General features: G+C 33.9%; 2 protein-coding genes across 4 annotated transcripts; one reads left to right on the top strand and one right to left on the bottom strand.

The window, feature by feature from the left end:
• Positions 1-2,532: 2,532 nt before the first annotated feature.
• Positions 2,533-7,313, top strand: LOC132184508 (uncharacterized). Its single transcript, XM_059598161.2, has 7 exons — positions 2,533-3,158; positions 4,287-4,528; positions 4,972-5,094; positions 5,850-5,966; positions 6,080-6,262; positions 6,621-6,762; positions 6,979-7,313. Exons 1-7 carry the CDS (start codon positions 2,705-2,707, stop codon positions 7,158-7,160), a joined length of 1,443 nt encoding a protein of 480 aa, XP_059454144.2. The 5' UTR covers positions 2,533-2,704; the 3' UTR covers positions 7,161-7,313.
• A 186-nt stretch (positions 7,314-7,499) lies between these two features.
• LOC132183824 (phosphoethanolamine N-methyltransferase 1) lies at positions 7,500-18,040 on the bottom strand. 3 transcript variants are annotated; one of them, XM_059597267.2, is made up of 13 exons: positions 17,819-18,040; positions 17,629-17,747; positions 12,594-12,731; positions 12,366-12,503; positions 11,263-11,406; positions 10,594-10,704; positions 10,372-10,513; positions 9,134-9,414; positions 8,607-8,768; positions 8,439-8,492; positions 8,280-8,354; positions 8,077-8,171; positions 7,500-7,754 (listed from the first exon to the last, which is right to left on the bottom strand). In XM_059597267.2, exons 1-13 carry the CDS (start codon positions 17,835-17,837, stop codon positions 7,586-7,588), a joined length of 1,647 nt encoding a protein of 548 aa, XP_059453250.2. In that variant the 5' UTR covers positions 17,838-18,040; the 3' UTR covers positions 7,500-7,585. The 3 variants fall into 3 exon arrangements, with proteins under 3 accessions (XP_059453250.2, XP_059453251.1, XP_088374171.1); XM_059597268.2 differs by lacking the exons at positions 17,629-17,747; positions 17,819-18,040 and adding exons at positions 13,192-13,307; positions 13,405-13,806; XM_088518045.1 differs by lacking the exons at positions 7,500-7,754; positions 17,629-17,747; positions 17,819-18,040 and adding exons at positions 13,192-13,307; positions 13,405-13,806 and having other exon boundaries at positions 7,756-8,171.
• Positions 18,041-25,066: the final 7,026 nt, after the last annotated feature.

The following is a 25,066-nucleotide window of genomic DNA, read 5'->3' as shown; positions in this document are numbered from 1 at the left end:
TAATGAAATAGAAATGATCTTATTATTCATTTATGAAAGAAAATATGGGAGTTATTACTAAAACGGGTACATGTTTTCTGGAAAAAAAAAAAATTATAGAAAAATTGATTTTGACAAGTATGAAGAGACAATAGAGTAAATGAATAAATTAATTAACGTAATTACATTAAGATATATGCCTTTGGATGCGAATAAATGTATTGATTCATTGCTTAAGCAATACAAAATGCTATATTGTATATGACATTCACTTAAAGAAAGTTTAATTTCAAAGAACTGTTTACAAAGGGTAACTTTTGATATAAAAAAAATGGTATTGAGGATGAAGAGACATCTAAACATATTAGAATATATCAATTAACTTGATCATGTTGAGTTATATGACTTTAGAGAGGGATAAAATGTATTTAAATCAAGAGTAATTTATTTATGGTAACTTTGTAATTAATATGGCATGAATTCTTAACCTACACATTCAAGGGTGGCAAACTACGTACCCCCCTTCTACACCCACCCAAAAGCTTCTCCCAACCAAATCAAAATCAAAACATACTACCCAAATTGGCTGATGTTCTGCGGCTTATTACAAAAATAATTTGTAAAGCCCAATGAAAATTGTTAAGAGATTAATTAGCACTAAATTAAATTGGATATGCTGGACAAGTAGAATAAAATTCGAGGGACAAGACTTGGAAAATTGGTAGAAAGTCATTTTTCTGGTTTTCCGTTCGAATGGGAGTTTTTCTGTCAGAAGGTGTGAATTCCAGAAAAGGCTCGTTTTAACCCTTGTTCCAAATTTAGTTCGGATGGGGAATCAAAATGTAATTCCCGAGTGCTCCATTCTAAGTCTTGTTCCAAAGCTCGTTCGAATGGCGGATGTTTGGGTGAAGGTCGAGATGTTCGTTCTAACTTCCCTTGTAAGTGTCGTTCTAATAGAGAGTGTCATAGCAAAAGCCGAGAGGTCCATTCCAATGGAGTTCAAATGCAACTACATTGATGTGTCTCGTTTGAACGGGGATTTTATCTGTCCGAACGGGCTTATGTTGTAGTGTTCCGTTCGAACGGGTCATTTATCTGTTCGAACGGAGAAAGCCAAGAGTCCACTATAAATAGCAGAGATGCAATTTCTAAGCTCCTTTCTCACCTTTTCTCTCTCTCCTCACACCCAAAATGCATTTTGCTCTCCTAAGGACCAGTCATCAAAATAGATTACAGGATTATAAGCCAAATCTAAAAATCGTAAAATAATATCAAGTCTCAAAGCCTATGCTTAAGACGATAAAGCATATAAATAATCTCGATCATATTGTAGCAAGTGTCTCCTCCACCGCTCCACATCTTGATCAACCACTCGGGATCCTGCTACTAAAAAATAACCCTAAGTACACTCTCCAAAAGTACTAGCTGTTTCTCAAGAACGGTCACCTAGGTAACTAGTTATAAAACAACACATGTTTCATAGGTAAAAAATATATAAGTGAAAGCCCACAACTTAGTAAGTATAAATATACATGATGTACATGTTATTAAGTGTTGAACTCAATATTTATAAATCACATGCAACAATTAATGTAAGATTATAGTTCATCTTTTTGATAGAATTATCATGAATGCAATATAGATATAATATATATATATTGTACATTGTATTATACTTCATCTTATATGATTAATTAGAAAATGATTTTCATAGAATCTGGCGGATGATTTGGATGAAGATGTGCTTGAATCCTGCAACTAAAAAATAATATTTTAAGAGTACACAAAATTACAAATCATATATGCCAAGAAACACTCACAAAGAAAAAAATTATAGTGTGAAGCTAGGTGGATGCCTTTTGAGAGGGCCATTAATACTTAAATAAATATATGAGAATTTTGTTTCAAACTCTTGTGAGGCCATGGCTCTCACCGGCCTATATATGTGGCTCTGTTTGCCAAATGGCCCCCAAAAAGGTGGTATACTATTCCTCTTAAATTTAACGCTCAACATTCTTACTTTTTACATTATATTAATAGTTTTTTATTACTATTCAAATTAAAAAATCACTACAAAATAAAAAAAATAAAAATTCATTTTTTCATACAAAACATTCTTACTTTGTTTTCTCACATTAATTAAATCTGCTACAATTTCAAGTTACTTCATTTTTTTAGGCCAATGGCAAACATGGGTGGCTAAGCGTTGGTATGGACAAATTTTTTTTCCTTCTTGTTGGGTTGAAAGAAATTTATTAAACTAACATTTGTTTAAAATGTATGTAATTCTTACACAAATTTTTAAAAATATGTGAGAATTTTAATTAATAAAATAAATAAAAATAATTTTTTCCAAACTAATTCGGATGAAAAGTCTACCCAATTGGTACCGACCACACTCCCTACCTTATGGCTCATATTTCCTACACGTTGGGAATGTTTTACATTATTCGTGTTGACCCTTCACCTAAAAATAAAAAAGAAAATCAAATTTGACAAGAAAATCCCATGCGCCACACGTTGTGAAGTGTCTGTTTGTGTTTGATACAAATATCAGGACCTTCGTCTCCTTCCATTTCCATGGTGGTAAAAGTCCAATTCTTTTGACTTCTTCAGTGCCTCTCTCTGCAAATAGTTGTGAGAAAAAAATCCCTCCCTCCCTCCATTGTTCTGTACACATGGGGATTTAAGTAGCTGAGCTCTGATAGTACTCTCTGGCTCAACCATGGCTTGCCCATCATCATCATCATCAACACCGACATGGAAGACAAAAGCAATATGCGACTCTACTTCCAAAATCTCCTGCAACTTCAACAAGCCCTCCTCCATGTTCCTCTTCTTGTCCTCCATTCCCAACCGACATTATAAACCACCCCGTTTCACTGCTTGCTCATTAGACCCCTCCTTCTCTTCTTCTTGTTCTACATCATCAGCCCCATCTTCTTCTTCTTCTTCTTCTTCTTGGTCTACTTATTATGCAGCTACTTGCAGACACGTGAGAAGTAAACGTACAGACAATGAAAGGATCCATGATGTGGGTTTCTCAATTATAAAGAAAGCTAAGGCACACAATTCTTTGAAGTGGGTTGCTAGAAAGCGGCATTTGTGGCGAAAATTTTGGTTTGCATCCAAGAAGATGAGGAGTATTATCTTGCTCAATGTCATCACTGTTGTCTATGGTATTCAACTTTGATCTCTTCTTCGTCTTCATAGAAAATTTAATAATGGGCATCTTTGCTTCAAGCAATTTAATTTGTATTGGTAAAATTAAGAGAAAGACAGAGAAGCAGCTTCACCTCCTAACGAAATTTAATGATGGGTATTTATTTTGTAAATAATTTGAAGTTTCATAAGGCTTTGGTAAAAGCATGAGAGAAATGACTTGCTTCCTTAAAAACTATGTAATAGGTGTCTATGTCTCCAGCCACATGATTTGTTGGTAATGTTTAGAATCATCAGCTGAATTGTTGTATGGGCATGTGTTAAATTTTGCATTGGTTTACTAAACTGGCTATGTAAGTGATTACAAGGAGCATCAATTGGGGTTAATCATTTTGTAGTATAGCGTAGATGTGACTAGTACTTTCTCAGGTCATTACATTCCACTTTGATGAAATTTGACAAGTAACTTAATTTGGTGGTCTGTTGATGATTTCACTTTCTTGGTATCAATGGGAAATGACAGAAACTTCTTTCAACTCGGTCTATAAAACTTTCATCGGTCTCTTGAGCATGTGAAAAGCACTTCCTTTTTAATAGTTTTATTAAAAAATCACATGCTTCTCATATGTTAATTAAAAAACTATCTTCTCACATGATAAAGGACATATAACAAATTCTCCAACCCAGTTTGAAGGAAATTTATGTCCATTAGAAAATAGTTTATGATACAAACCTTCTGTACCACCTCTGTTTATGATACAAAAGCATCGTCTTGTATGTAATTATGCTTGTACAAATGCAGTAGTATTTGAGATTGTTGCCTAAATCTGTAGGTATCACAATCACATATGTGGCACTTCAGTGCAAAACTGTTTGGGATGCTCACTATATTAGGACAAAACAATGAGAATTACATAGACTGCAGGAATGTTGATGTCTTCATCAATGAGAATGTTGATGTCTCAGTCACTACAATATGCTCAAAAAAATCAGCTGAAGTGCCTTCATCAATGACAGTATTTGTTATTTATCATAGTGGGTTAGTTATGGACTCGTTCTTTCATATCTTGGTAAATCAATAAGTTTGTCAATCAAAAATCCCAAAATCATAAAGTATTAAGTACTATGTTGGTTGCAAACTGCAGCAAGTGACATTCCAGTGGTGAAAGGTGTTGAAACTAGCATGGACCCAGCAACCTTCTCTGCCGTTCGATTCGTTATGTCGGCCATCCCATTTTTGCCATTTGTCTTTCAAGCTCGAGATGATTTTAAGACACGCAATGCAGGGATGGAGTTGGGTTTGTGGGTGAGTTTAGGGTACCTTATGGAGGCAATTGGGCTACTTACAGCTGATGCTGGGCGTGCATCATTCATTTCTTTGTTTACAGTAAGCTCAAACTCCTCAAAACATTTCTTTTTTTACCTTCAACATTGACTATGCATCTAGTCTAAAGGAAAAGTAGATCTCAGGATTGGTTTTTGGAAAAACTTTCATAATTCTCATAGATGGCACAGAGGATTTGATACTTTAATTTCTTGCAATTTTCTCTTCTTCTTGGTCAACTCCCTCTTATCTTTTAGCAGTCGGTGAGTAGAGTTAATTTTCCTCCCAAAGAAAAAGGGAAAAGAGATTTTTAAGCTAGCTTTTCTCAATCTTCTCCCTATGCATCACTTTTGTTTACCACCACAATAAGAGATTTCCAATCCTACATGACTGAGACACCTGATTCCTCTTTTCCTCCCTGGAAAAGCAAATTGTAAAGTGAACAAAAAAAATGATTCAGTACAGTACAGTACAGTTCCAACAAATCCCTGCTAACGATTGAACAGGTTATTGTGGTACCTTTGCTTGATGGCATATTAGGAGCAATGGTACCTGCCCGTACCTGGTTTGGAGTCCTCATGTCTGTTCTTGGGGTTGCTATGCTGGAATGCAGTGGATCTCCTCCAAGTGTAAGTACTGTCTGGTTCTTCATCAGAATATCTTATTGCTTGGGATGTAATAGGTTTTTTTCTTTCTTTTTAGATGAATGAATTTCTATTAACAACAAACAAAGATTACAACACACTCTAGCAGAAAATCTATTGGAACCCCAGATGCCAGCAAAACATCTTGCAACAAACAACACCAAAGTCCCAATACAGACACCAAATGAATCCAAATCTATAGACACCAATCTCAACCTGCTGAAACCAAAACACCAGCAACTATACAAACTACACTTGCAAACACCAGCAGAAATACAAATCAGCAACAACTATACAATTCACATTATACAAACAAACCATTTACTCTATACAGACTCCAGCAGATATACAAGACAGCAGCACCTTCTAATATAGAATATGATGCGAAATACCCCAGTTGTTGCAAACAACTACATTCTCTTCTTTCCCTTTGAATTTCTCCTTCTCCATAATTCTGCATCTACCTTCAAACAATCTTCGGTAACACTTTCTCCTCTGATTTAATCTGGTTCTCGTGTTTAATATCATTTCACAGCCTGCTAACATGCTGTAACTTTTAAACCCTTACTCCACTCCCTCGTTCCTTTACTTAATAGTTTAAACCATTAAAAGGGGAATCATCTGACATGGAAAAAAACGATTATAGCACTGATAATCTATGCTCTTTGGATCACATATATCCCTGTTAATGGCTGATTGCGGAATAATTTATCTTAATTTCGTAAGTCCTAATGTGTCAGGTTGGAGATCTTTTGAACTTTTTGAGTGCAATATTTTTTGGAATTCACATGCTTCGAACTGAACATATATCAAGAAGCACAAAGAAGGAAAAGTTCTTACCACTTCTAGGATACGAGGTTCGTTTCCTTTCCCTGACCGAACTAGCTCCCTCAAGTTCACTTAAACATGTCTTTTTGGACAACGCAGAGTTTCAATCTATGCATGTGAAAAAGTCAATGGTTTCATGTAGGTGTGTGTCGTTGCTCTGTTATCCACAATCTGGGCTTCAGTGGGAGCATGGTTTGATCCTGTCCATGGCTTTATCCAATCATCATGGACATGGACAGATCTACAGGATTGGATTGTCGCATTTCCATGGATACCTGCTCTTTATACAGGCGTATTCTCTACTGGATTATGCTTATGGGTAGAGGTATTGTTTCTTAGTTCTTACATTACTTTGTGTATATGACACCTAGTGGACCTGTCCGTGATGCATGTCTTTTAAGTTACTTCTTCTCTACTTGAATATTGTGTATGATCATGAATTGAAGCATATCATGAAAGTTTAGGATTACGCGGTTCTTCCTACAATTTATACAGCAAGATTTCCTTAAATGTGTTAGAATAGAAATGAAATGATTAAATTCATCCATTCTTATCAGTTTAAGCTTTTGGAATAGTTGGTGATTTAAAAAATGCATGTAGTTATTTCATCATTGGTTGTGATTTTCGTGCCTGTGTGCTTTTTTCTGGGTACAAATGACTGTTGTTTGTTTCTGTTTCTGTAGATTGCAGCCATGCGTGATGTTTCAGCAACAGAAACAGCCATCATTTATGGGCTGGAGCCACTATGGGGTGCAGGGTTTGCTTGGTTTCTCCTTGGTGAAAGGTGGGGTACTATTGGATGGATTGGGGCTGCTCTTGTACTCGGTAAATATTCTTCTTTCATATGTTTTTTCCTCTTCCTCTTGTCAATCTGATCTCTTAATTCTTTCTCAAATATCAGATATGAAAGCTGATCTTTCAAACATTTTCCTGCATTTTATGTGGTTACAAAAATAAGAAACTTTTAGGTAACAGAGAAAGAAAATCAGATCTTACTTCACTTGAAGTGTTCTAAACTGACTGGTCCACATCTTATGGTAGGTGGAAGCTTAATGGCGCAGGTATTAGGATGTTTACCACCCAATAAGTGTATTAAAGATGAAGAGGGTAAACAGAAAGGTGATCTCCTGCTAGTTCGAGACAAGCAAAAAATGCAAAAAGGTCTCTCTACTTCACCAGTTGTTGTCAGCACAAGGAAGGATGTAATAGATTTGATCAAGTGATCCCTTCTAGTGATCTTTAATGTTTGTATTATATTCATATTTCTTCAAAAGCGTAAATCCTATAGGTTAATATAAATATCATATTGGTAAATGGTATTCCATTGATGTTTCTTGTTGTCCTCAGTCTATACCAAATCTATAAGATTTGAGCCTCTTGCCATTCCTATACAATGAAGAATGCTAGAAACTAATGTGTTATGTGTTAGTGCCAATCAGACCTTAGATCAATCCTTGTTTAAAAATAAAATAAAATAAAATAAAATAAAATATCAAGGGCCTATTGACAAGTATAGTTGGGGTTAGAGTAGGCAGGGTGCCAATGGTACAAGGCAGACAATATATGCAAGCACATCAATTATTTTTAAAAGAACAAAATTTTCGTTTAAATTGGTTCTTTCAATTCAGTCTATTAAACTGACATAAGTTCAAAACTTTCGTAATTTCACGTGTATAAATGGTATCTGGAGCACGCCCAGTCGCCCATCACTTCCTAGAAGACAGCTAATAGTTTCTGCAATGCCAGCGGCAAATTGCTTGAGGCAAGCAATGAGACTAAATTGTGCTTGTCGATCAAACTCCAGTGTCACTGCAAAACTGAGACATGATATTGATTTATTACTAGATAACCAAATCAGAATTTCATCTCCAACAACTGAAATACATAATTGATGTCATTAACAAGAGCAAAAATAAAAACTACAAATGTTTTTTATTCTTATTTTTTCTACTGGCAAGTTCAGCAGCTCTTCTCTATCTCATTATTTAAAGATGAAGAGGCCTTCTGAGAAATCAACATAGATAGGATGATATCAAGGCATCAACCATCAACTAAAACGATACAACCAACACCAAAGATTGTTCAAAATACATTAAAGCTATTAATATAGATAGGGCAAATGATGGGAAACAGAATCACTTCTTCCTCGCAACGAACAGCCCCCATTTCTGTTCGCCAGACGAACTCCTGATCAGCTTTGCCTTCCAGCCACCAACTATTTCATTGTAGTCTTCCTGCATATTATCCAAAGACCATGAGGGAGGGGGAAAAAAACAAAGAATTAAGACAAAAACAGTAAAGGACAGATCAACCAAAGAATACAAACAAAAGGAAAAGCGCACCTCAGAAAAGTCCCTGATGAATTCATCCTTGTCCTTCGCAAGGGCATTCAATTCCCGCTGTAGAACTTGCATGAACTGAAGCACAAGTAACAATTGTCTTAGATCAGGAAGTCAACATAATTCCTTATTTAACAAGACAAAAAGACTATCTACGCAAACCTGATCAGTACGATCCTCCGCAATCACCTCATCAAAACCAGCATCCTTAAGCATCTGCATCAAGGTTAAAAAAAAACAAGAGTTAGATATGTCAAGGAAATGTAATGAGAAATACCATGAAAAGAGGCATGAGATGCATGAAATGAGAGAGTTCTAATGCAAACATACCTGACCATAGGCTTTAACATCATGGAGATCATAACCCCTTTGTTTAATATATTCAGAAAATTCCAGTGATGGAGTTCCAGCACTCTTGCAGTAATCACTAATAAGAACTTTACCTCCTGGTTTCAACCACTTGTGGAAAGATCTGAACAATGCAGGTTTGTCCTGAAAATTAACCGGCAACCTCAAGCATTAGAGAAAGAGTTTTCAAGAAAACCCACAAAACTGTATGTATAGAGCACCAAAGAGGTAGTAAAAGTCTAATATGCAGTAGGATTAGCCAATTTAAGAATATCATAAGGGTAACAAGATCTAACAGATATAAACAAGATAACATAGTTGAAAAAGTTTCCAACAAAAAAAACAAATTACAGAAAGGGCCTCAAACAGTGGGTATATACACACAATAATTGCTTCCAGAATGAGGTAATGCTTTCTATTTCCACTTTGTCCATGAAAATGAGATAAATAAAAGGAAATGAATATAACTGTTTGAACAGGAAACCAACAGAAAAATAGAGCTGCCTTACTTGAATGTGCAGAATAGTGTCACGGCTGTATATCACATCAAATGCATTCTCAGGATATGTTTTCTTAGTGCAATCAGCAACTTCGAATTCAACAGAGCATTTCAGTCCGATAGCACGTTCAAGAGCAAAAGAAATCATATTTATGGAGAGGTCAATCCCAACAACCTCAACATCAAAGTTCTCAGCCATATAAAAGTCACCTCCCCCAATGCCACATCCAACATCTAGGACCTTCTGGCCAGTCTTAAGTTCCAACTTTTGCACAAATTCTTTAGTTGTATCTGTTCAAAGACAAGGATTCACGTAAAAGTAAAATTGAGTTAGGAACTTTCGTCTTACCCCTCTCGATAAGAAAAAAAAAAGTAAAACCATATATTTGTTTTCTGATTTGTCTAACAATCTTTTAGGTTTTAAGTTCAAACTGAAATAAATACTGAATGTTGATAATGTAGAAGAAACTGCGACAAATTCTGAACATCAAAGCAAGCAAAATTGTATACACACACACACACACACACGTATATATATATATATATATATATATATATATATATATATATATATATAAAAAGAAAAAGGCAAAGAGAGCTGATGTTGTGTGAAATTCCCCATTAAGTACCTAAGCTAACGTTAATGACATTTTATAACACAAAAGATCAAAAATATTACTCAAAAATTTCCAAATTAGTCGGTGAGTCAACATGCAAGCACATGTTGGTTTCCGAAATAGTATGTTCCAATTATATGTATCATACAGTTTTTTCACAAGACTTAAAATATGATTGTATTAAAAGTCTCATGACATAAGCCAGAATGATGTGCCTCTGCATTGCTTATTGAGAAAATGGGATTCATAATTTCATAAGGCCTCTATGGCAAAGCTTTCTAGAAGAGATAAGAACAAATTTAGCAGAGAGTAATCCAACACTTGTGCAACGAATTAAAGGTTTCTCCATGACGATCAAAAACAGTAATGAGGTGTAACAATTAAGGCTCAGAATTTACCATTAAATGAATAAAGTAATTTCTAACTTAACGTGCTGCTACAAGAGACAATCCCATGAAAGCATTTTCATAGATCCAGCTTTAAGGATTTTCTGGTAATAATTTATTTTTCATTTATTCAACTTAGTGCACGGAATCTCTTCTTTTTACTCCTTTTATCTTCGGTATCAGACAGCGAAAATGGAGAGAGAGAGAGAGAGAGAGAGAGAGAACTTGCAGTCAGTAAGGCATACCTATCCCTCCTGTGCTCACAAAACCTTGTCCAAAGACACGCTCATAACGTAATATGCCATTAGACTTATACTGAACAGTGTCTAAGAACCGCTGAAACCCTCTATCATCCTGAGAACTGACCTTTTGCCATATCCAGCAAATCTGCATTTCAGAAACATTGCATCGAGTCAGTTGGCCAATTTAAATTAAAGGATGAGCTCAGAAGCAACCAATTGTATTACCTGGTTCTGATTCTTTTTGTTTCGCACATAAGCTCCAATGCATTTGCAGCCAACAAGAGAGAGTTCAAAGGAATTTCCAGAGCCATCACTCAAATGGCATTCTTTAAAGACCTGTAGTACTTTATAATCAGAAACAAATTCTTGCGACAACAAAATTTTTGGTTTTCAGACAGCATGTCTCGACAGGTCAACCCCATCAAGCTCATATTTTGCACATCAAAACCCATGTAGATGAGTCCAAACACAGAGATCATACCTCTGTATTATGTAAAACAAAAAGAGAACTTTGATAAAGATGCTATGAACAAAAATACATTACAATTATTGAACTCAGCCAGGATGAATGGATGATTCATTGAAAACCATTTCATTTTCTTTCTTAAAAACTAGACAATAATAAAAAAGGACAAGGCCTGATTCAAGTTTAAATGCAGTCAAATCAAACTTTGGTGTGGTTGACTGGCCTCCACCAAAAGTTCAAGTCAAACACATTGAGTGTAGTTCAATGTGTAAATACTCATCAGCTTTCTTTTCACATACACTACACAGTCAGAACATTGATTGTAAATCTATCTTAGAGTCATGATAGTCTTTCATCACATATTTATTCAACAAAATTTAGCAGGTCCGGTACAAGTATTAAATAAAGAAATTCATAAAAAGGCAAACCTTCGTATAAAACCTGGGCTCCCGGTAGTGGGTTGGGTTGTACTTTCGCTTGCTGTCTCCAGATTGATGGAAACAAGACTCTCTGAAGAAAATAAATCCACCAACCTTCAACCACTTGATCATTCTTTCCGCCACATACTCCACCTGCAATGAACAGAAAGAAAAAAGCATAGAGATACAATCGGAGAAGAAGCTAACTTGTTGTTCCTAAGAAATAAAATCTCTATGCAAGAGCTAAAGTAACATGTTTTCAATTAAATCATTAACAAGTTTTGAAGAAGTATTCATGCAAATACTCTGAATGAATCATCAGAATAAATAAAATTGTATGTAAACATCAGCAGTACAGTAGCATATGCAAAACCATGAATAAAGAAAATAGCACTACAAGACGGTTATAAAACTCAAGTGGATATTACAAGACCTGATGCTAGATATTAACAGATAATACCAAAACTATGACATATATAACTAAAAATATCCATAGTAAGTGGTCACTGCTGACCTCGGACACTAGTCAAGCAAGAAAAAAGGCCATTTTTTTTTATTGCTCTACAATTTATCTAATGCTAAGTCTGTCTGAACCTCCTTTCACTTTGTATTTACAAACGAACTCTGATACAGCTTGACTAGCCCGTATTTAACAATCAGTTTCCTTAGAAATACATAGTGAGAAGATAATTTCCTCTTAAATGTTGTGGTATGTTAAAAATGACATTGCAAAAAGTACCATAAGAAATCAGGAAAGGGAAAATGGCATAATCACTGCTAGCAAAAGAATAAGACAACACGCCTGAGTAAAGAAATAAAAAATTACATGAGGTCAATGCGGTAGTTCTTTTTTTAATTTTTCTTATCCTTCTTATCTTAAAATTGGTAGAATTTATAATTTAGTTTAAACTCACTTGATACTAACATCCAAGTTATTGATCTTAAGGACTTGTAACCACTTAGCCATACCCAGAAGATCATTGGTTTCAGTTTATATGATCAGCATTGGGTTCATAACTGACATCAAAAGTTCTATACACTTAGACTCCACTAAACTCAAAATGGCACCAAATGTCTATTGAAGCAGAGCCAGCAAACCCTATATGATTTACCTCTTCATCAGAAAGATACATAAGGAGCCAATTGGAGAATATCAAGTCCATTGACTCTTCAGATATTTTCAAGTCTGGGGATGTCACATCTGCACACATAAACTTGACATTCTTGTGGTGTCCATTAATACTTTCATTCTGCAAGGAGAAGATTGAAAAGAGAATAGTAAGAGAAGCCCCACAAAAATTACATTTTCTTATTTGGCCAATAATTTTCACCATAGTTACCTTCTTTATCACGCTCTCAATAAAGTCCAAAGCAAGAAGTTGACCAGCCTTCTGAGCTAATTCACCAGTAAAACGACCAATACCCGCTCCAAGTTCTAAAATTGATTTTCCTTCATATGATGGCAGTATTGAAAGTACCTGTTTGTAACCCAGTTAAATCAGTTCAGGACATTGAACGTTGAGCATATTAACAGCAAATTATCCCAACTTCCACAAAAATGGAATTATCAATTAAAAAACATTGTTTTTGGTATGTTACTCGGTTTCACATTATGACATGGAAATAACACAACAGACATTGTTACCATAAGAATAAATATTCACTGGGAGTTGAAGAAGTTGCTCATCTCACTCTCGTATGTGATAAAGCCTCGAAATTTTACAATATTTTGTTAATTAGAAGTACTATTAGTCGCTTCCATATATTGACAATCTAAGAACATGCTCAGTATTTCAAGCACAAGCGCACAATCTTTTCGTCCAAAAATTAAAACATAAACAAGAAACAAAGAATCAACATCGTTGCCATAAAATAAAATTTAACAAAAAAAAAAAAGCACAATGAATCAAGACAGAGACAGAAGCGAGAGAATTTTACTTCAGGTCGCTCTTCTTTATCAAGATCAGAGGCTTTGGAGTCAAGCATCATAGCCTCGACGGTCAAATCCGCGGAGTGCTCGATCCAGTAGTTCTTCTGCATCTCTCGCTCTTCTTCTACGAAACGAACCATTTTCCAAATCGAACCCCAATTCTCCCATTTCAAATCTAAACGAAAGAAAACAAACAAACAAACACGATCCAAAAGGCGTACCTTGAATGGCAGCCATTGCGAAATCAAAGTAGACGACCAAAATGCGAAGCGAGAGCGAAATGGATGATTTAAAAGAGGGAGGAAGAGAAGGCGAAGAAATGGGCTAACAACCCTCAACGGCAAGGCGGGTTCTGGAGAAGCTCCTGGATCTGCGGTTGGTTGATCTCCCTTTCTGCTGCATTCCTCACCCTTGCAACTCGAAATGGATGATTTAAAAGAGGGAGGGAGAAAAGGCGAAGAAATGGGCTAACAACCCTCAACGGCAAGGCGGGTTCTGGAGAAGCTCCTGGATCTGCGGTTGGATGATCTCCCTTTCTGCTGCATTCCTCGCCCTTGCAACTCGCGCACGTCTCTCTCTTCCTCGCTGAATTTTCCAATAAAAATAAAACGCGATGGCATGCGATGAAGCTCTTGCTTGGCTATGGAATTTATGGGGGATTTTATAGCAGAAATTAATGGTTGGCCCACGTGAGGAAAATGTTAGGTATTCTTCTAGTATTTTTTTAGTGTCTTTTCAACTGTGGTGTGGCTTTTAAAATCACCGTTGAATTTGAGATTATCTTTAATGACTTTTAATCTATTGGTGATTTTAAAAACCACATCACAGTTAGGAGGACACCAAAAAAACACTAAGCTCGGTTTGATAACCGATTTTGCCTTCAATACTATTCTTCTTACTTTTTAACTTTTTCAACATTCTCTTACTTTTTATATCATATCAATCACTTTTTATTATTATTCAAATAAAAAAATCACTACCAAATAAATTTTTTTCATCTTTCTGTACCAAATATTCTTATTTTTTCAATTTTTCAAAAAAAAAAAAACATCTTACTTTTTTTTACATCAATTAATTTTTGCTACATTATCAAACCAAAACCAACCAAAACCTTTTATCAAACATGCCCTAAAAGAACACTTAGTATTTCCCATGGGACTGGGTTTGGCTTCTTTTTTTTTTAATGAATTTTTAAGTTTTTTTTATTAGAGAGAGAATGAAAATAAATTTAGGTGGTTGAAAAAACTACAATGGAAAAGAGAGCCAGAGAAATTAAATTTGTACCTAAAAAAAAAAAAAAAAAAAAAACCCAAGTTCTTGAGGGCTTTTATAAGGGAAGTTAATGGGACAACCATCCTTATCATTTCAAATGAAATATAAAGTACATGATTTAAAGTATGTAAATATAATCGTATAAATGATTTCACATTAATTAAAAAAAAAAATTTAAAACGTGTAAGCACTCTTAAATATATCAACTTTAAATTATGGCCATGAAATAAATGAGGAGTGCTACACAGTACACATCTCAAATTTTCTTCCTAAAAGTTAGTTCTCAAATAATATGTCATCATCGTATGAGATTTATTATTTTGAAAAGTGTGTCACTAACTCATGGAATGGTGACACATCATTTATAAACTAACTTTTGAAAAGAAATTTTGAGGTGTGTAGCATTTTTTACAATAAATACTTCTATTTCATTTGAAATGAAGCGAATCATATTCTAAGTCAATGGGTCTAGCAATGGAGTGAAATGAAGATGATTTATTTTAGAGTAATACTATATATTATACCTTCATTTCACCTTCATTTCATTCAGTTGGTGTGGTAGTACTCATCAGCCATTGGATTGTTACTCTCCTTGCTAAATATTATTTTATAAAATACATAATGCTGAGGATCTTTCTAAGTATTCGGATGGGATGATGATCCACTACAATTAGGCATTCTAAATTCATAGAAATTTAGGCTACTTAAGAGAGCAGATTGTAGAGTTTACTTGTCCTGAACAACCTAAACTGTTGAACTCACCTGCCCAAAACAAATGGATCCCATAATCCATTTTATTAAGTTGCCCAAAAATTGGTGCAGCTTAATTAGAGTAGATTTGAATCACCCATACTAATTTATCTTTGTATTAAGAGGAATGTTATATGTACTTTTAAATGTTTACTATTTAATAAAAATTACTATTTAATAAAATAATAATAATCTTAACTGTTACATCAAAAATAAACACTTTAAAATTCATATAATATTTATCTTTAATTAATATGATTCTGTCGGTTAAAAAAAAAAAAAAGTTTAATAGGTTGGTGATTTCGTTGGCTTTTTTCTTTATTGTTTTTAAAAAGAGAAAGGACTAGAAAGGACTGGGAAGTTGCGAACGGCCAAAGGTGAAGAGAATCTGGCTGAGTCTGCCTTCGTTTGTCTTTTAGCCTTCCAATGGGCCCCGCCACGTGATTCCCGGATCTTTGCTCTGAGTACCCGTTTGGCACTATTTTCAACCTTTTCTTTATTTTCTTGTTTATCTAACCGACAGGCCAATTTTTGTCGTTTACGACAATGAAACCAAACGGACGTTAGACTTCCATCACGTGTGGGCCTGCCGTCAGAGCTTTCAATTATTAATTTGGCTGTCAAGTCTGGAGAATAAAAATAGGAAATTTTCTATAATTTTTTTAGAGGGTTGAGATTTAATTTTGATTTTAAGGATTAAAAAAAAATAATAATAACACAAATTTCCTCCAAACCAGTACGAAAGAAATATCTTTTAACCCATGTAAAATAGTGCCAAATATCTATAAACATTTGAAAAACATATTAAATTATGGGAAATGCTCGGTATTCTCCTAGTGTTCTATCAACTGTGACGTGACTTTTAAAATCACCAATAGATTAAAAGTCAATAATGATAATCTCAAATTTAATAGTAATTTGAAGCACGCCTTATGAAGCAAAGGTAACTAGTTCGAATCCCCCCTCCCCCTTCCCTTGTGTGGACATGTCAAAAAAAAAAAATTCAATAGTAATTTTAAAAGTCACATCACAGTTGGGAAAACACTAAAAGAACACCTAATATTTTCCTTAAATTATTAACCTCATTAATAGCAGTTTATTAATTTAGACTTAATTTAATGTGCCTATTAAATATTTATATACAATTGACACTATTTTACATGTGCTAGAAAATATTTCCTCCATACCGGTTTAGATGAAATTTTTGTCCAAAAAAAAGATGATGAAGTTAAATTTGAATAGTTAAAAAAATTACAAAAATAATTCTGCAGTGTTTTCTTACTGCACTTAAAAAAATTATTATAAACAACTTTTTTTACATTTTTCTAAAAAAAATTACAAAACTTATTTTTAAATTTATAACACATCAATCATTTTTTTATTATTATTTAAACAAAAAATCAACAACAAAACTCTTTACCAAATGACTCCTAACATCAATAGATCGACGGTTCTTATTGCTCCGATCAGAATCCAACAAATATGTACATGATATCGAATCCACGGAAAAACCTTCAATTCTATTTTAATTAAGGTTTTATTTAATGCATACAAATTTAAATTTGATAACTTGTGTTTTGTATTTATGTTGTTTATTCATTTTTTTTTTTAATATTCAGTTTGAAAATCAGTAGCGAACAACAACCATAGACTTAATTAAATGCTTTATATAAAAATGTCATATTCACAAACTTCCCTTCAACGCAACGTACGGTCTCTAATTTTCGCATCACATTGTCGTGGTCAAATCCCTATTTTCCAAATCTACTGTAAATGTGGGGTTTCTGCATGCATGCCTTTTGTAAGATGAAGCATTGAAGCTAGTAAAAAAAAAACTATTGTGGTTATATATATATACACTTCAATTTCATCCTCATCGAGCATGTGGTAGGCTATAATTTTTTATTTTTTAACCGGAATTTATTCAAGGGTTAATGGGGACGCTCTCGCATTAGCCCAGTCAAATAAAAATATAGTATAAAGTTTTTAGATAAAGTGTAATGCTACTCCAGTTTTCAAACACTCATAGATACTAATTCTCACATTAATTCATTAGTAAGTTGATAATATTGCAGCTTGTCTACCATTTTCTCCGGTTGCTACATGATAATTGCTCGGAAACCCTAATAACTTGAAAGCCAAAACTGTTAATTACCATAATTAGGAAGACGTATTCACAAGTAGCTGAAGAACTTGTTCATCTGAGCTATATATATATCTCGATCACTCTCAATCTCATTAGAAAATGCTCAAATATTTCTCACGCGTAGCCGTGCATACTACAATCATTTCATCCAAAAATTCAAACACAAACAAGAAGCAAAGATCAACAGCATGCATTGCCATAAAATAAATAAGAAGTGCGCGCATTGAATCAATAATATATATAAATATATAGAGTGAGAAAAGAGAGAGAAATATACTTCAGGTCGCTCTTCTTTGTCAAGATCAGAGGCGTTGGTGTCGAGCATCATAGCCTCAACGGTCAAATCTGCAGAGTGCTCGGCCCAGTAGTTCTTCTGTATCTCTCGCTCGTCGTTTTCTACGTACGACACAAATTAATAACCATTTTCCAAATCAAAACCAAAGGAAACATTAACCCAAAAGGCGTACCAAATTGAATGCCAGCCATTGATTATGATAGATCAATGTGAAGAAATGATGAGGGAAATGGAAGATTCAAAGAGAGAGAATAGGTGAAGTATGGGGTTGTTATAATTAACAGCCCTCAAGGGCAAGCCGGGTTCTGGAGAAGCTCCTAGATATCCACTTGCTTGCTCTCCCTCTCTGCTGCATTTACGCTCCCCACTCTTAACCTGCGTGATGGCAGGTGAATGAAGCTCTTGCTTGCTATATAGGATGTCTAAAGCCTCAAGGGTTCCTTTATGTATTTGGTTTCTTTGGATTTATGTGCCTATGTATCACAAGAGAAATTATTGGCGTCCAATATTATAATATCGCGTGACTCAATAGAGATGTAAGCAAAATGAATGTAAGAATGCAAAGAAGGATTTCACTTGGATCAATATGATCATATATCACATCTACTTAGTATTAGTTGCATTGGGTTTAACTCAAGTTCTAATGGAATTGAGTCAAGCTATGGCTCAATTGGTCTTGAAAGAGCGTATGTGGTTATCACCGATTAGACCCTTCCTAAACAGTTCTAAGCGGGCATGTACTACCATGATCACACCCAAGTAGAGTAGCCATAATTGGTCGTTCTCCTCTTGCCCTTATTGCTAAAATAAAAAATCACATATCTCATCTAATTAATATTAATTGCCTTACGTTTCACTGATGTCCTGGTGGGGCTCAATAAGCTATGGCTTAATTGGTCTTCAGGGAGCGGCGGAGCACATACGATTCCCGCCATCTAGGTCCCTCCTAAGCACTTCCCAGCAAGCAAATGCTACAATGATCACGCCCTGGTAAAGTAATCTCGGTTGGTCACCCCCCTCCTACCCTTCTTGCTCAGGAAAAAAAATAAAAAATAAAAATCATATATCACGTCTAATGGATCATGTGTACAAGATTCTCTCCTTAAGACTATTGTTTGTGGCTTTTAGACACTAAGTTGAAAGAATTTTCGAACCATTCGATACAAGAAACAGCTTGAATTCGTATAATTTTAAAAATCGGATCTTTATCCGATCTTTTTTAGATGTTTGGGTTTATCTTTGCATTAACATGATAGCACCCGTGCACACATGATTCTCTCTACTTCAAAAAAAAAAAAAAATCCTCTAACAGTGATGATCTTTTACCTTAAAACTAAGGGATAATGATCATCTCCATTTTAAATGATATGGATAATATCTATTTCATTGTTATGATTTAGAGAAAACCTTCAATTAGGATGTGGTGTAAAACCTTTATTTTCTTTACGAGTAATTCTAGAAGTCTCTCTTGTGTCATTCTTGTATGTCTTCAAGAATCCTTAAAATTATCATTTGATCAAAATTCAATATTGATCAATCATAAGCTTAATGATGATTTTAAGAGTCACATCATTCTTGGAGAGACACAAGAGTGACACAAAAATGACTCCTAATTGAAGGTTTTCTCTAAATCATAACAATGAAATAGATATTATCTATATCATTTGAAATAGAAATGATCATTGTCCCTTAGTTTCAAGGTAAAAGATCATCATTGTTAGAGATCATTTTTTTTTTTTTGGAACAATTAGCTAGATGAAAACAGACAAACTGATTGGTGGCTGAGGACGGTGGCTTTAGGCAAATATCGGTGGCGGCATTTGGTGGAGAAGATGGTGGTTGTTTAGGGGAACCATTGGTGGATTAGAATGAATGGTAAGAGAAGGGTTTTTGTCGATGGGTTTGATCTGCTTTAAAGATTGGATGTTTTTATCTCCATTCTATTTGGTGTATTTTGCTAACTTGTATAATTTTTATTAGATGCTGTGGTGTAAAACCTCTCTTTTCTTTACGAGTAATTCTAGAAATCCTTTTTGTGTTACTCTTATTTCCCTCCAAGAATGATGTGGCCCTTTGATCAAAATTCAATATTGATCAATCATAAGCCTAATGATGATTTTAAGAGTTACATCATTCTTGGAGGGACACAAGAGTGACTTGTAACATTATTTCTTTTACAGCACCTAATAAAAATCATACAGGTTAACAAAATACACCAAATAGAATTGAGATAAAAACATCCAATCTTTAAAGCAGATCAAACACATCGACAAAAACGCTTCTCTTGCCATTCATTCTAATCCACCGGTGGTTCCCCTAAACAACCACCATCTTCTCCACCAAATGCCGCCACCGATATCTGGCTAAAGCCACCGTTTTTAGCCACCAATCAGTTTGTCTATTTTCATCTAGCTAATTGTTCATTTCGCTTGTTTCGTCTGATTGTGTTGTGGGCAATTTATTATCCATTTGTTTGGTCATTTTGTGGAGACAATACATGTGACAATGGAGGTTATTGGCGTCGTTTGGATTAGAGTAGAAGCTAATGTCTTTAACATCTTGTGGGTTCGGAAGGCCATGGCATGCAATGGTTATGGAGGTCCTAGAGAGGTTGGTTCATAGCAACGTTGTTGAGAAATAGAAAGTTGGGGTTGAAGAGATAGGTTAATGGCAGAAAAAGAAAAGTTACTTTGTTCTTCGGAGGAAGTGGCGCAATAGCTTTATTGGCGATGTTAGGTGAAAGAGGCGGAAATAGGTAGATCTGGTTTCTAAAGAAAAAGAGAAACGCCCATTTTGTCGATAACGAAGAATGAGTTGCTAATTCGGTGTTTTTTGTGTGTATTTTATTATGTGTTTCAAGTTTGTGTGATAAACTAATATTGAATGATATAAAATGAGGGGTTTACCGCACATTCTATAAAATGAGAAACTTTGTCCATATAATAATGCATATAAAACTTCTTAAAAAATAAAAAATAATGTATATAAAACTAATATTATCAATCTTTTTTAACATTTAAATAATATAAAAGATTCTCTAATAAGTAAGAAAATAAAAAAAATAATGTATATAAAACTAATATTATCAATCTTTTTTAACATTTAAATAATGTAAAAGATTCTCTAATAAGTAAGATGATGCTAACATGATACGATATCTAATAAGTAATCATATTACAAGATTCTCTACCTTGTAAAAATACAAATACAAATACAAAAGATTCTCCACCTTATAAAAAAATATTAAAAAAAATATATATGGTTAATGGGTTGGTGATTTGTCGGCTTTTTCTTTATAATTTTCAAAAGAGAAAACGCCGGTAGCCGAACTCAAGAGAATCTGACGGAATCTGCCGCTGTTTGTCTTTAACACTCTAATGGGCCCTCGCCACGTGATTCCCGGGACCGACCCATTCCCTAGCCTACTTTTTAGGCCATTAGCTCTGCCAACGGCTACTTTTCTTGTGTACGACGGTGAATTGGATCACGTGTGCGGGCCTGTCGTTAGAGCTTCCAATTATTTGGCGGTAAGATTGGCAAGATGTACGGTGCTGTCATATTTGGGCGGTAAAATAGGATCATATCGAGTTTCATAACGGAAAAGCGTTTCATTCTATTTTTAATTAAGGTTTTATTCAAATGCAGATATTGATAATTACAGTGACCAGTGACAGAGTTATAATTTTGGATACTTGCAAGGACGGTAGTAATAATAATCTTAGGACTTTCATAGAAAAAATATATAATATTTTAAACCATTATATATACATAATAACTAGCATAGCTCAAAATTTGTTTTTAACAACTAATTCAAAAATTGGTATTTTTTAACATTGAGAAAACATTGAGGAGGGAAGAACGGCTCCTTTCCCTGCCCCTCTTCTCTTTAGTAGCAGTGCTCAGTATCTTTTCTAGTCTCTTCAGAATCCTGTTCTTGGTATTTTTGTTTTAAATCTAGTTTGTAAATCTAGATATAAATTTAATTTTTCAAACTCAGATATACTCGTTTTCACCAACCAATGCTTGTCTTCTTGAGATGTCTACGATATTGTGCTCCGACATGAGTTGTTTTCCTAACTTTTTAGACAGAGATGGAGTAGATCGGTGGTGGATTATCTCTCACGGCAGGAAAATAAAATTTAGAAATTTGAGCTACCTATGTCTTAGATCTAGTCTACTTGAAGTAAATTTATTTCATAACTGTAATTATACATGAGTTAACGGAAGCTGAAGTTATAAATAATACTACTTGATTGTAAGAATTCTTTGATTGTATCTATGATTTTATAATCTCATAATATTTTGCTATAATTTATGAGAGTTTTATGCAAGAGTGTTATTTTCTAATCTTTTATTAGTGAAATCTGACAAGATTCTTGTTAAAAAAATATATATATTTTTCCATGGCCACGTTACTTTGATTTTAATTTAATATTAATAAATAAAAAGAAAAACTCACATGCGTATCAGAAAAACTCACATCAACATTAAAAAAATATAAGACAATTTATCATATGCGTATTAAGTTTTAAATTATCAGTACTAAAAAGTAAACTGTCTTACTTTTTAAGATTTTTATAGGGTGTTTTTTTGTTTTCTAATTGTATATAAAAGAAAAAATATTTTATAAATATTTTATGTTTGGAGTTCATAAAAATAGCTGGTTCTTTTCAAGTTCCAAGATAATCTTATTTTTTCCCTTCCACAGCCAAACCTTTTACTCTCTCTCTCTCTCTCTCACTCTCTCCTAGATCATAATTTGAGCTCAAGATCTATTGAAATTTTTAGAAAATTTTTATTTCTGAAATTTTGAATTCAAGTCGTCCATTTTTTATCAAATGATCATTGTTCTCACATGTGTCCCACTACTAATAAAATAATAATAATAATTTAGTATTTTATTATTTTATTAGTAGTAAGATATGTGGCAGAATAATGATTCTTAGATGAAAAATAGAAAGCTTAAATCTGAAATTTCAGAAACTGAAAGTCCTTTAAGAATTTAAGTGGATCTATTGTTTAGTTTAGTCATCTATACCCAACTAGTGGTTACTTATTTGTCCATTGTTCAAGCAACACTTTACTCTTAGCATTCATCGGATTCAACATTTTAATTATGAGTACATCGATCTAAAAATGAAAAGTTTAAACTTGAAAAATAATTTACAACTTAAAAAAAAAACTTTTTCAAAAACTTTTGTAGGGCCTGCCCACCCACTTTTGTATTTGCCACTCAAAGTGACCACACACAAAATGAGGAGACATGAAAGAAGGACAATAAATATCAAAGAGGAAGTGGGATCAGGATCCCCACCCTTTAGTTGAGAGAATATGAGGCTCTCATATTGCTTATCCTGACCATTGAATTTAATTTAATAGTCTACATTGTGTCACGTGTCCGACTCAAAATTAAATAATAAAATATTAATTATCTTCTAAAAAGAAAATAAAAATAAAAATAATAAAAAACTTAAAATCAAATAACAAAAAATTTGGGTTGGCTGGCCACCCCAATTGAGCCTAGGGATGTCTTCGGCCACCCCCTAGGGCCAAAAAACAAAAAAAAAAATGAAATTTTTTTGGGACCCCTAGGCTCAACTGGGGTGGCCGGCCACCCCACCCCAACTTTTTCCTTCTTTGATTTTAAATTTTTTTATTATTTTTATTTTTATTTTTATTTTCTTTTTAAAAATTAATTAATATTTTAGTATTTAATTTTGAGTGGACATGTGGCATAATGTGGGCTGTTGGATTAAATTGAATGATCAAGATCATCAATATGAGAGCCTCATATTCTCCCAATAATGGGAGGGGATCTGGATCCGCTTGATGTGAAGAAATCTCTTTCCATGCCTAAATGTAGAGAAAACTCTTAAAAAAACCCTCTACAACATCTTTTTTTGATGTGCCCTTAACAAGTTGTCCTTACAACTTCTCTGTTGGGAGAATTTTTATGGTATTTAGACAATCTAATAACATACGATTCCACTACAAAATATAGAGGATTCAGATGAAACAATGCAGGTTCAAAATTCAAATGGATGTATCTATGAAGGAAAATTCAAAATAAGTTCACATTAAAGGACTCGATTTAAATTTTAAAGGGCTCACATTGATAGGTTCTTGTGGTTGGATTGGGAAAATGGGATTTGAGTGAAACAATTTTCCACTTCAGGCAGGAGAACACCACAAAATTCCACTTAAGATGGGGGAATACTAAAGATCAATCACAAAATGCTTTCTCATAATTTTATTGATAACAAAATCGTTTTTAAATAGAATATAATGGGATAATAGCTAAAGTGATAAGATTGCAAATATTAAAATTAGAATCTTAAATAACATAATCCTAATTAACTGAAATTCTATTCTAATAGCACTAGTTACAGACACAGTAGATCATTCATTTCCCTACAGCTACCCAATCCTATTATATTCCTAAAAATTTTTTATCTCTCTCCTCTTACTTAAAAAAAAAAGTGTTATTAGTGGCGTGTCTACTGTGTAAGATTTTTTCACTAGTCACCATTTAGTGACATGATAGTTTCTGACACGTTACCATTTGATAATATGTCAAATTTGACACGTTACCATTTAGTAACGTGTCAACTTTAACACGTTACTAAAGTTGTTAATTTTTTATTTATTTATTTTTTTTTTTCAGTTTTTGAAATGGTGACGCCATTTAGTAACGTGTTAAAGTTGACACGTTACCAATGGGCATTGGGAACATGCACCAACTGGTTCTTCTTTTTCTCTTTTACTTTTTTCTTCCTCCGGCCGCGCTTTTTCTTTCTTCTTTCTTTTTTCTTCTTTCTTCTTCTCTTTTTCTCTCTTTTGCTCTCACGCCCATGGCAGCTCTCTCTTCTCTCAATTGGGAAGAAGAAAAGGAAATGGAGAAGAGAAAAAGAAGAAAATGAAAAAGAGAAAGAACTGATTTTTTTTTTTTTTTTTTTTTTTTTTTTTTTTTTTTCTGCTGGGTTTGGGATTTTGAAATTGTTTTTTGCTGCTGGGTTTGGGTTTGGGATTTTGAAAATTTTTTTGCTACTGGGTTTGAAATTTTTCTAGGTCTGAATTTTTTGATTGGTTTGGTTTAATTTTTCAAGTTGAATCCACTTGGGGAACAGACATTGTATACTGTAATGGGTAATTTTTCTTATTTTTATGGTTGATTTTTCTGTCATTTGTCTTAGCTTTTAAACCTATTGACTTTTCTGGTTCTTTGGTGTTGCAGGTTTTTTTTATTTTTGGTACTCTCCAACTCCACACAGTGAGTGAGTAGTAAAATCAGATTCTAAGTTCAAAACTTTTAAAATTTTTTGCTTAAATTAATTTTTGCTGCTGGGTTTGAATCTATTGATCTATTCCAAGTTCAATTAATTATTTTTTTTTTGTCAATTAAATTTTGATTTGCTGGGTT

This window comes from Corylus avellana, chromosome 7 (genome assembly GCF_965113065.1).
Source record: "Corylus avellana chromosome 7, dhCorAvel1.hap1.2, whole genome shotgun sequence".
Taxonomy (NCBI): Eukaryota; Viridiplantae; Streptophyta; class Magnoliopsida; order Fagales; family Betulaceae; genus Corylus; species Corylus avellana.
Note: the sequence above shows the minus strand (reverse complement) of the source record. Positions and strands in the feature narration are given on the sequence as shown.